We start from the raw sequence: 13476 nt of genomic DNA, 5'->3' as shown, positions 1-13476 counted from the left end.
CTGTTTTAAAGCCTGTGGCTACGGCCCGAAAACTTCAAAAAGCCACAACAGCCTCCTGAGTTTCCCAAGTCCATCTCCTTCATACGGCAGGACAGATGATTCTTCAGACATAATTCTGAACTGTGTTCTTGCCCTCCTCAAAAGCCTATCCCACCTTCTAGATGTTCACTCAAGTCATAGTGAAGATTTCAATCGTAATATTTAGGCTGCAAAGCTACAGGCTGGTCTCAGGTTTTTAGTTAGCTCACTAGACTACTATTTCATTCTTCCCCAAACGCGCAGGGAGACTGTTCAAAGTCCCTCTAAAAAGAAAACCAAAGCACTTTACCGATGCTATAAAGTTGCAATCACCAAAGGATTATCATCCCCAAACGAATCACTGCAAGGAGGAATGTATGCACAAAGAGGGCGCTGGGTCACAAAGCCCCAGTTATGTGCACTGTTCAAAGGCCCTCCCGCAGTGAGGCCTACGTGCGTATCCTACGCACGGCAACCTGTCAAGTTTCATGCTCTAAGCAGCTCACTGCGTAGTTACAAAAGCTGCTATTTATTATTTACTAGCTGAAGCTAATTCAATCAAAACTTAATTAGTATCAGTAAATCCTTATTCAGCAATAACCAGTAAAGGGCGGGGGCGGGGGGGTAAGGCCTGTCATTTATCCAATCTTGGGAAAAAATCTCCATTATTCCTAGTTCACATGGATATCACGCACTTGCTTAAATATCTACCCAACTTCACATCTGATGACAAAACCGGCCTAGCAGAAAACGTCAAGGACACAGGAACCACCGGGATCAAAAACAGAGTCTTTAGCTAACACCCTGTAATTTTCCAAAAGCATATATACAGAATGCAGTTTTCCTTGGCCAGGTAAATAATCTTTTAAAAATATATACAAATCACTCTATAGACCTACTCTTACCAGAGCTAAGAATTCCAATCGCTGATACCCAGTTTAAATAGGGCTAAGATATCAAGGTACTCGTGGACTCTAAATGTTCCTTGTTCCCATCCCATTAGTCACTCTCAAAATCAGTAAATGCTCTCTTGCTCCTAAACTGAAACTTTTATTTGCAATTTAAGCATGTGTCTGTATTGTCCAGATAATCTCAGAGGAGATGGAAATGAAACAGCTACTGACTCTTACATAAGAAAGCCTACCTTATTAATTTTTTATCCTGGGGAGCAGGTGTGTGTGTGTGTAAAAATTACAGTTCAAGAGACTTCCAAAAATTAACTTTTAAAAAGTTTTTCATTTTTCTACCTTTATGTAACGTTTGTAAGCTGAGATTAGTACACAGGCACATATGGGTTACACGATAAAAACTATCTTAGTATGAAAATCTGAAATATTAAATACCAGTGATTTTTGAAAGTATAACATAGGAAACAAAGTTGCTGCATTTTTTTAAAATATTTATTTATTTATTTGGCTGCGCCAGGTCTTAGTTGCGGCACGCGGGATCCAGTTCCCTGACCAGGGACAGAACCCGGGCCCCCTGCATTGGGAGCACGGAGTCTTAACCACTGGACCACCAGGGAAGTCCCTGCCGCAATTTTTAAAAAATATTCCATTACTTCAATATAAATGGGAAGTTCAAGAAAAGTGAATAAAATTTCTGAAACCAGAAACATTTCAAACTATTTTGGAATATCCACTTCCAAGGAACTTCTAAAACTCAGCTTAAGAAAAAATGTTTTGGTTTTAATCCTAAAATTACCATCATTCCCCCCCAGGACACTGAAATAAATGAGAGCTGTAAGTAAAGAATCATTTTTAGGGGCTTCCCTGGTGGCGCAGTGGTTGGGAGTCCGCCTGCCAATGCAGGGGACACGGGTTCGTGCCCCGGTCCGGGAAGATCCCACATGCCGTGGAGCAGCTGGGCCCGTGAGCCATGGCCACTGAGCCTGTGCGTCCGGAGCCTGTGCTCCGCAACAGGAGAGGCCCGCGTACCGCAAAAAAAAAAAAAAAAAAAAAGAATCATTTTTAGTATAAATGTAAAGTACCTGGTGATATCTTCAGTCAACTGAGAAGGATCAGGAGGATAAAACTTCACATTAAAGCTGAAGAGCCAAGGAAGATCTGTAATTATTAAAGATCATGATTATTTATGCAACCAACACAATCACCATTTATACTGATAAAACTTAAAGGTCAATGTTCAAATAGTATAGATCAGTCCTGCTATAAATCAATTTAGAGAATTTTTTTAATTTAAAGAAAATATCATTTACAAAACAAAAATGAAGTGAAAAATAAAGTAAAAATCAATTCCATAAATAACCCATCATCAAAGAATAATAGGTTCACTTTTTTATAAACATTTACTGGTATGTCAACAAATGTTTTATATGGTGATCTAGTATGCAAACATTTTAATATAAACTTCATGTAATAGTTCTGAGATAAGATTTTTTAACCATAGGATCTCTAGATGCCAAATATTCTCCACACTTTAAAAACAACCAAAAAAGAGGGCTTCCCTGGTGGTGCAGTGATTAAGAGTCTGCCTGCCAATGCAGGGGACACGGGTTTGAGCCCTGGTCCAGGAAGATCCCACAAGCCGCGGAGCAACTAAGCCCGTGTGCCACAACTACTGAGCCTGCGCTCTAGAGCCCATGCGCCACAACTACTGAGCCCATGCGCCACAACTACTGAAGCCCGCGTGCTTAGAACCCATGCTCCGCAACAAGAGAAGCCACTACAATGAGAAGCCCGTGCACCGCAATGAAGAGTAGCCTCTGCCCGCCGCAACTAGAGAAAAGCCCGCACTCAGCAACAAAGACCCAACACAGCCAAACATAAAATAAATAAATAAAATATATATATTTTTAAAAAAAGCAATTTAGGATTTCTATATTGTTGGGGGAAGAGGAGTAATGATCAAATGATCACTATAACTATTCAAGAAACGATGGGCTTCCCTGGTGGCACAGTGATTGAAAGTCCGCCTGCCGATGCAGGGAACAGTGGTTCGTGCCCCGGTCCGGGAAGATCCCACAGGGCAGGTATTATTTTCGTAAAGGGATCAAAATAATTCCAATAGTCTGAATTCAGAGTTATACCCAAAGTTCATGGTATTTCCAAATAAAAACATAAAAACTGTGTGTGTGTGTGTGTGTGTGTGTTATTTCATTTCACACATATTTGAAGGCCTCATCACAGTTGCTTTCATTTAGGGAGTTGAAGAAAAATTTCTTGAATCCCATTCTCTTGCTCAATGGATCATTTTGTTCTTTTCTCACCGTAGACACGCTAACTTTTCTCCTACTCAGAAGTCAATGAAGAGTTATTGAATAGCTACTGTGAATACACAGAACTCTTGCTGGATTTGGGCTCAATACATCATTCTTCTACTAATAACACAAACCCGCCAAATTTAATAAACAGATTTAAGTTCCCGCTATACATTTAAAACACCATGAAAAAGATACAGAACTTTCCCGAGTATTAAGAGACATGCCATTTCTTGGCCAGTAGCACCAGGGTGGCTGTGATGCATATGTACTTCTTCAAGGTAATTACTAACCCATAATTAAGCAAAGTCATCACAGGATTATCATATCACTTCTTAAAGGATCTTTATTTATTTGCTTCCTAGGTATTAACACCAGCACATGCTTACCTGGATACGACAACAGGGATAAGTTTCTAATAGAACACATATTTCAGGTTCTATTTCCAATTCTAAAGTTGTACTGATAATGCTAAACTTTTTATTTAGTTATGTATTATCATTTTTACCTAGCTATATAAACAGTCTATCTAGCTATGGATTGTTTATATATTAATACAGGCAAGCCTAAGATATATAGCCTTATATATCTATATAGTCTTATTTGTGTACATTTGAGAAAATAAAGATTTTTAGGCAACTTTTACACAGAAACTGATAGGCTGTCAGTTGTCAAACGTAACTCAAAAAAGATTAATGTTTACCTCTGTTAACTGAATGACAATAAATCACTGCAGAGGTTGGGCTAAGACAGAACAAACAGTTCTTTCATCCATTGTAACACAAGCAGAAAGGCAGAGGTAAAATGCAACAGCTAAAACTTCGTTTCCTCAGCCTACTTTCATGATCAGGACGGCACAGGATTCCACTTAGGGAACTAGTTGCAATAGTTTGAAAATGCCAAATCCTGTGTTACTGTTATTCCTCTTGCCAAACCACAAGGGCAAAAGTCCTGAAATAACTCTAAAAAAAAAACTTCACAAATAATCAAAACGTAAGACCGTGATTCATAATCAGCAAGAAAGAGTCTTGCCTTCCAAAAGTTAGGATGGCTCCATGACTCTGAAGTGAGAAGCACACGAACATAATGCAACAAAAGCCAAAGCAAAACTATAGGAAACAAATTCAATGGAACATCAATCATGTTTCACAGGTTATCCTGTTCCGTCCATGGTTTGGGTCAGTTGGCAAGTAGGGTTTCAGAGAAAGTGAAAGAACCAAGCATCCATACCTTTTTGAATTCATGCACTTTGCAGAGTTTTAACAACCGCAGAAGGGACTAGAAAAAGTTCCGAAGCTTTCTGGTACAGTTTCTTCCATAATATAAGCATAATGTATCTCTGTCTAATTACTCCTTTTCTCTACTTTCCCCCTTTTCTATTATGAAGCAAACATGAATGGATGAAACACCAAGATAATAAATGCAGGGCAGAGGGGTGAGGGAGGGAGGGAAGGATGGAAAGCCAGGGATAACAGTCAAAAGATAGGGTGACCAACCACCCCAGTTAGCACTAAAAGTCCCACATCCTCACAGTCCTGGGCAAATCAGGAAGGTAACACTAATCAAAGATATTTAAAAAATGAAAAGAAAGATGAGTCTACAAGGAGAGGAAATAGGAAAAATAAGGTATACACTCAGTAAAAAAAAAAAAAAAAAAGAGAGTAGAGAAGGAAAGAAATGATAGGAAAACTCCCAAAATTATTAATAATCTGAGAGAGAAAGAAAGAGAAATAAAGAAAATGTGGAGAATTAAAAATGAGACGGAAGGTAGACAGAAAGGAACCGAAGGGAAAAGCATAGATGTGTTCCAGTGTTTTAACGTTGGTAATAAATAAGCTGGGAATAATAAATAAGTAGGGAAATGAAACCAACAGCACAGAGAGCATCCTGCTCCCTGGACAGCTTCTCCCTGGCCAGCTCTGGGGCCCACCGTCCAAAGGGCTGGTGAGAATTTTGTTCTCTTGTCTGAACAGTCCAGCTGTTTGTGGCTCCCTCCCTTTTCTGCTTAAGTCATTCACAGATCCTGCAGTAATTTAAGTAGCCAGATCCCCTATCAGAGGTTGTTCTGAGGTGATAATGATTCGTAATGCAGATATCACAAAACCAGACACAGGAGGGAACTGAAGCTGGTTAGATAGAGTGGGACACATAAGTCACTTAGGGAGACGACAGTAAGAACAAATGGGGAAATGGAAGAAAGGGACAAACAGAACTAAGAACAAACCCAGACTCAGAGCACAAAAAGTGGCCAAAGGAGGAGAGAAGGCAAACACCTCAGAGGACTCCAAGGATCATTTTGCAATCCCTTCACTCCTCAAACCCTCACTCCAGGACATCCAGAAGCAGTGCACCCATATGCCTCTGGAGCCAGAGGCATGCTTACTAATTAAACTAATTGGACACACAGCCAAAATCAAGTAGACAAAGCAAGAGTAACAGGGCTCTCCTGGGTACATTTCATATAAAAAGGGAAAGTTACAGAAAAGCAGCTTCTCATACTTTCCCCCAGAGACAAAGATCAGGTGTTGCTTCACAGTGGTAGACACTGTGAGGGACTATTTAAGAAGAGTCGTCTACAACCTCTTGACCAGGAGTCCCTAAGCCATGACCAAAATAAACAGTCATGATTCTACAGAAATACTGTTGAGTCTCAACTTCCTATATGATATGAATGCAAAACAGAGCTGATGATTCTATCACTAGCTTATTCTAGTTTACATTCCTGTGAATTTTAGTAAAGATAGAAAAACACAGATGTAAAGATTAACTTGATAACTTCAAAGTATGATGATTTAATACTCACTTCGCAGCTGTCTCTTCATTTCTTTTGCGGGATCTAGCCAGTTCTGCAGGGGGTGGAAAAAAAAGGTTAATTAACCCATAAGAAGTAGTCCAGAGTCCAAAATGGAACAGTTTACAGTTCACATACTTATTTAAGTGTAAACATTTTAACAAAGTCCTACGCAAACAGCTACTAGCATTCCACTGGGCTCAGTACTGATTTGTTTTTGAATGCGTGTTTGTGTGTGTGTTATAAATAAAATATTAAAACACTTTAAGGTGGGTCTCTTGGGCCTCATTTTCTTGGATGTGAAATCAAACATCTACCCAAATGACGAGACGTAATACATCTACATCTAGTCTTTATTCTATAGTAGTACTGCCAGCAAAGAGCCCCTGTGGACACTGAAATGAGAGCTCAGTCAAGGACAATCATTGGCTCTTATTCATGGATAAAATGTGAATTGGAAACTATTGGTTAAAAGTACACATACCCCAATCAAACACAATTATCTCAACTCCTAAAGCCAATTCCTCCTTAAACTTTGTTTCTGCCTGCAACTGTACAACGCCATGGAGAAGTACTGTCAGATTGCAGCCAGTATTTTCCTTCCTGGAAGATTTAAACATCCTTTTAAAACTTCATTCCAAGTTGAAAGTCACAATCATAAGGAACTCCCTTTCACTTTTCCTTTATTTCCACCCTTTGAGAAAGTTAAAAAAGATTCTAGGAAACCACTACAATATCTTAAAGCAAAAAAGATCAAATTTGAACTACTAGGGCTTCCCCTGGTGGCACAGTGGTTGAGAGTCTGCCTGCTGATGCAGGGGACACGGGTTCGTGCCCCGGTCCGGGAAGATCCCACATGCCGCGGAGCGGCTGGGCCCGTGAGCCATGGCCGCTGAGCCTGCACGTCCGGAGCCTGTGCTCCGCAACGGGAGAGGCCACAACAGTGAGAGGCCCGCGTACCGCAAAAAAAAAAAACAAAAAACAAATTGAACTACTAGGTTCAAAGCCTCTAAGGACATTAAATATTTGTTTTTTAAAGCTACAGGCAAAAGATGTATCCAATAAAAAAAATTTGCATATGTGTGTGTGTTTATGTATATGCTATATATATGTTTATTTTTTTATACTTCTACCTTATCCTCAAGTCATTATTAAAGTTCACTTTATCTTCACTAATAGAACAATTACATTTTTGAGATATATTAAACTGACTCAAATAATTGGCTTTAGAATAAGTTTCATTCATTCTAAAAGCATCCCAAATCATGTATTATAACATCTGTGTTTAAACAGAATTTTATTCAGATACATAAAGTAAACGATTAAAATGTTTACTGCTACATAGAAAATTATAACCTACTATCTTAACAATATGTTGAATGGGTACAACAGAACATTAACTTACACACTATTAAGAAACAGTAACAACAGGATGCTTTGAAAGCAAAGCTGCACAGACCCCCACGGGTCTTACTATACCATTCAGGGCTTATACTGAGGGCAGCAAGGATCCAAGGTGTGCATGGCTCTGTTCTAACACTGGTTATATTCAACCCTCTCAACAAAGAGTTACCAGAGCTTGGTCTAAGTTTCATAGCACTGGTGGCCCAGCTGCATGGCCCACTGATGTGAAGGGCCAATGGGACCCTCTCACGGTACCTCCAGTGCTGTGTCAAGGAGCAGCTCTAATTCTCCCCCGAGAAGAGAGCCTGGCATTCAGCTTCCCGGCCCTGCAGCAGCTGTCCATGCAACAGCTGGCTCCCAAATGGCGGGCTATCATGAGGCGCAAGAATGAGAAAAACACATCATTCAGCCTCTGGCCCAGACAGGGGAGTGGCTGGGGGAGAGGGAAGGAGAGTCAAAAGTGTTTTGGTATTTCGTCCAAGGATGTAACAACCACAGTAAGAAAAACTGAATCAGACACAACTCATGCCAAACTGAAAAGGAAAAATATCCCTCAGAACATAAGCACAGAAGAAAGAAGAGAGGGGAGGAGAAACTACTGGTCTTATTAAAGGCCTAGACACACCCCTTCCAAATCCCCAGTTTCACTGTGTGACAATTGGTATAGAGGTCTCTCACAGAACAGCAAAAAAAAAAAAAAAAAAAAAAAAAAAAAAGACCTCTCTGTTCTCCGAGTAAGAGGGTGGAAGCAGCATCATCTTCTGTAACCCCAAGAAGTAACCCTGTGTCCCAGCCACCCGGCACTGTCCATTCTCACATGAAGCACCAAAGCCTCGTACAAGTCACCTGACAGTTTCTGCACAGCATGCAGAGAGTCAATCTGGCTCTGCAGACCCAGGAGTATGCGTAATAAGTTTCTGTGCACCAGCCAACCACATTCAGACTCGCTGTCATTCTCGGGCCACTTTCCACAATATTGCCAGGCACAATATCAAGACCAAAGCGGCTTATTCTCTTTATTTCAGAGCCCATCCAAAAACTGAGCGGGCAGAGTTTACCTGATATGATCAAACAGCGGCAGCAGAGAGGATTTGTTGCATCCACCGACCTGGTTTGCCCTTTGGTACCCATCTGCTAACCACACGCACTTCCACACTGTGAACTCCATTCCCACCCAGGAGTAAGGAGGTCTTTGCAAGGCCAGGATAGACCATTATTCCCTGCGTCCTTCACAGGACTTGGCAGTTCTAGGCAACCAGTGTAAGTACTAAATTAATACCTGTTGGCTGGTGGCCCACTGCTTGTCTCCTCCCTTCCCATGCTATGATCAATTTAAAAGACCACAGGTTATAGTATTTGTCTTAGGTTTATTTTTATTTGAATAATTAGCTCCAATGAGCACTTAGATCATGAGTGGGATACAATTGTATTGCCTAGGGTCATAAATTCCTAAGTAAAAAAACCAAAAATGCCTTAACATGACTTTTAAAAGAAATATCAGTCTATTATCTGCATTATCAATTATAAGTAAATAGTAGACATAAAATTTTTTAACAGATAAATAATAAAAATGAATTTCTTGGTTCTGACACTTGAGGAGTGCTGGGTGGATCAAGCAGACACAAAAAGATGGAAAAAGCCATCAGAGAATGACGTAAGTGCACACACTCACACACACCATGACAGCTTAGAGCGCACCATTCCCATTTTTTAAAGATTTGGCTGCCACATACATAGACTTTGGAATCAGAACTACATGGAGTCAAATTCTGGCTTTCCACCGACTCTGTGACCTTGGGCTCATTCCCTGTCTTCTTTACGCCTCGGTTTCCTCACCCTCAAGATGAAGATCATATCATCTACCCCATGGGGTTGTTCTCTTCAAACATTCATTCAAACGCTTCCTGAGGAGTAAGTACACATGCAATGGACTTCATCTAGTGCCTTTAATGGTAGATGTTTTTTGGTAATGATAAAATTAAATTGTTCTATCACCTTTCAGTATATATCCCTTCTTCACACAATTTTTTATTTCCAAAGGAGATACATTATATATATTAAGGAAGTTAATATTTATGTGACTACTTCTACCCACAAAAAGTTAATAAATCAGACTCTGGATTCAAAAACTACGCTCACGGTAGTCATGGGCCAGATGAGATTAAAAATCAGACCCCTTCTCCTTAGAGAATCCTATCACAGGCTTCCAACAAAAGTAAATTAAAATTAAAATGTGGTCCTAGAATGTCAGTTATTAAATCACCTTAGAACATGAAATGAAGAGTCTGTGAATCAGCTGGGGGGAAAAAAGGTCACCTCTTTATCTTCATTAACCTTTAGCTGAAATTTAGCATTACTATTAATTAGAGGGAAAAACAAAAAAAACCTGGCTAATATCAGCAGTGCCTTTAGCTTTGTCACTCACAGGAATCAAAACTATTTCCACAGCACATTAGAGTAGCTGCAGATCTTAAAATATCATTTATACTAATCGATATTTTTGAAATCACAGTAGGGATTAGCTATTGATGATGAATTTATCCCAATTTTTTAAATTAATATGTTGAGAATGTTATTTATTGGCTTCCTTTATAGGCCTGTTTTGTTATAATCATACATTTCAAACACTGTTCTGAGAAGCAGCCCACAGAATTCACTAGACTGTCAAAGGAATCTAGGCACAAAGAAAAAGTTAAAACCAAAAACCTGCCTTGGAAGGTTAGAGAAAAAATTTTTAACTAAGCAGCAAATAGCTATACACTTTTTTTTTTTCACACTTAAGCCTTTCTGTCAATTAATTAGAGAAGCTCCTTAATTCTGCTCTCTTACCCACTGTAAACCTGAGAGCGGAACAGTCCTGGTTAACACCAAGTCTTCTGGCATTTCCCTATAATATTTTCAATACTGGTTCTCAGAAAGTGTTAAATAAAGGTGATTCTCAATTATCTTCCAACAACAGAAACATCTAGAAAAATATAGAAGTTTGATTATGAATCACTGTATTTATATTCACAGGATGTTGGTGTTAGAAAAAACCTCAGAGACTATGGTCCAAATGTCCAGGCTGACTGCAAAGAGCCTCACTCCCACGTAAGAGGCTATGAGTACCAGAACACTCCTGCCACCCGTGAGGACCTGGAATTCCTCACTGCTAACAAGCTTCTGAGTGGTGACAACGCTGCTGGGCCCGGCACCACCATTTGAGTAGTAGAACCAGAGATTTTTTGTGTGTGCAGAAATTCCTGTCTTTAATGGAAGTCAAATGTAGAGAGACGTTTTTCAAGTCCTTCAACTGGCTTGTCAGGAAGACCTCCAGTCTTCACTGGTTAAATATTCTAATTGTTGACGGCCTCCTGCAGAAAGCCTGAGCAGGTGACTGCTTCCTCCCCATCACACTGAACAGCTGTATCAAATAATGTCAGGACCCACAGTCTTTACTCCACAGAAGTGCTAACCACTTTCACCTGGCAGACATGAGCGCTCAGGCCCATCCACAAGCAGCATCTCATCAGCAGTCTGAACATGCAGCCAGCTGCCTGTCTTGGGCCACTGACCACACTGGATTTAGAAAACAACTCAAGATACAGTCACAAAATCTATCTTTTAATTCCCTCTCTCCCCAAAATATCTATCTCACCTAATTCTCCTTCAGGGTAGATGCTAAGACCCCAGAGTTAGAAGTTTTTAAAATGCCTAGCCATGCCTTCAAAATTGGTGCTTGTCAATTTTGCCAGGTGAGAGAAATTAAACTTAATCCAACACACACCCTATTACCAAATGTTAAAAGTAAAGAATAAGTTTGTCTAAAACCTGCATTTTCCTTTAAGAATTTATAGCACTGGGGCTTCCCTTGTGGCGCAGTGGTTGAGAGTCCGCCTGCCGATGCAGGGGACGTGGGTTTGTGCCCCGGTCCGGGAGGATCCCACGTGCCGCGGAGCGGCTGGTCCCGTGAGCCATGGCCGCTGAGCCTGCGCGTCCGGAGCCCGTGCTCCGCAACAGGAGAGGCCACAACAGTGAGAGGCCCACGTACCACAAAAAAAAAAAAAAAAAAAAAAAAGAATTTATAGCACTGAAGCAGATCCCCTTTATTATACCTCTGTCTAAATTAAGTCTAAGAACACTGCCATCACGTTGGTGTTAGCAGAAACCTTACAGGCCCTCTGTTACATTGAAACATTCACTATGCATCTGGGAGAACATGATTCCAACACCTGTCTGCGGTATTATAAGGTGTAACTGGATTGGATATAGAATTTTATTAAAGAATAGTTTATATGTGACAAACAGTTTAATACGAGAGTTTTTAATTCTAGTTTCTGGGGGAGGAAATGGTCTGGCCATCAGAGAAATGCGTTAACCAATTTTCATAAAGTTAGCTGTGGATATCAACTACACTTCAAACAAGCTCCCCTTTCAATATGACTTGAAGCAAAATGACATTAAAATCCCTGGGCCAGATGCCAAACTCTGTTAACATCAAAAATTCAAGACAATATTTTCCCTTTAAAGATAGTCCAAAATCCTTAATGATGGTTTCATTTAGACATGAATACAAGAACTACATGGACTGGGAATTCTGTGTATAAAAGAATAACAGGTTGCTTGATTTCACATATTTCTAATGAAATTTTCCATAGTAAAGTTTACATGAGTTCTCTACAGACATTAAAAAGTTCTAACACTAATAATGATAGATGTTCATACTCAAGAGTAAAGTGGAAGGCTTCCAACCATGAGAGACACAGCACTACACTAAAATAAGATGAGATATTCCTTTCCATGGAAAATTTTCATACAAATAACCATGGCTTTACATTATAATATCTTGAAATGATCAGTGACTGAAAACGTCCATAAATACAGATAATATTCAGCATTTTAAAAAGCAGTTTAAATTCCTATTTCCTATAGTATCCTATTGTTGAAATTGCATGAGCTGAGTTGGTGCAATAGTAATAATTTTCTATGGAAAAAAAAGGACACGATACAAATCTGTATTTGAAAAATAAGAGTTCTTTAGCCCAGACATCTCGAGGACTGGATTTTGTCTACATAAGCAAGAAGGAATAAAACAAAATATATACAACACAAAAGTTACAAAGGCAAATCAGATTATATATGAATGATTAAATATATTGCCAATCACATGTGAGCACTGATTTCCTGAAAAGTGAGTATTTCAGAAAGGACACCCTGTTTATTCTCCCACTGTTCTATAGTTAAAGCCTAGATAACAAAGTGTGTGCCTAATTTTCTGAGCATTTTCATCTCGAATTTTGTAAGAGAAACTACAGAGTAAAATAAGGAATTATGAGTTCCCTGTTTAGTATTAGCTTTTTTGTCAATGAGAACCTTATGGAGAACCCCTCCAAACTTAACCTTATCTTAATAGTCTCTGCCCTAATGACCTTAGCCGCTCCTTGACCTCAGCCATCCCTTTTCATAGCTGAACACTCAGTCATGTCACCACACAGAGTTCTCCACCTCATTAGATGTCACTGTTCCATTCTCAGATGCAATCATTTCCTCTTCTAAGTCTTCTAGCCAGTTATTCTCACTGTACCTGCCTGTCGACTTCTTTGGACTTTCATCCCTTGGTCCCAGCCATTTTCACCCAGCCTATCAGCCCATTTCAGCTTCAGTTATGTTCCTGTGATCCTATGAATAATCAGCTTGATAACCTGTGCATCAGGATCTCCAGTTTTCTCAATCTTTTGCCCTCTTAACCATAACCACCGTGAACATAACCAACTCCCCTTTAATACCCCACTTCTCCACTGTTATGCCCAGGGTGCAGAGAGCAATTAGAGAAGCACACAACAATGTATTCTGCTGCCATCACAGTTCTATGATCTCCAGTCTCAGCCGGACGGTCAACAGCAATCCACATCTCTCCTAAATCACTGGCTCGTCTACTTTCACTACCACAACCTCAACTGAGGCTACTTTTGTGCTTTGGGTGAGCAGACCTGCTCATATTCCCTCTCTCAGACCTTTTTAAAGGCAAGACTGGTTGTCTTACATCACTGTGTCAGCCTATCAG

The 13476-nt window shown here is 39.9% G+C and overlaps 1 protein-coding gene across 4 annotated transcripts in view; it reads right to left on the bottom strand.

Moving 5' to 3' along the window:
• Positions 1-13476, bottom strand: part of EPB41L2 (erythrocyte membrane protein band 4.1 like 2) — a 154197-nt gene that overhangs the window by 61147 nt on the left and 79574 nt on the right. For all 4 annotated transcript variants that reach the window (XM_082855699.1, XM_082855696.1, XM_082855697.1 and 1 more), the window contains exons 5-6: positions 6042-6084; positions 2009-2084 (exon numbers count right to left, since the gene is read on the bottom strand). In XM_082855699.1, coding sequence (XP_082711825.1) covers positions 2009-2084; positions 6042-6084 — 119 coding nt within the window. The remainder of the gene's footprint in view (positions 1-2008; positions 2085-6041; positions 6085-13476) is intronic.

This window comes from Leucopleurus acutus, assembly GCF_964270905.1.
Source record: "Leucopleurus acutus genome assembly, chromosome: 15".
In the NCBI taxonomy this organism is placed as follows: Eukaryota; Metazoa; Chordata; class Mammalia; order Artiodactyla; family Delphinidae; genus Leucopleurus; species Leucopleurus acutus.
This window is presented reverse-complemented; position numbering and strand designations above follow the sequence as displayed.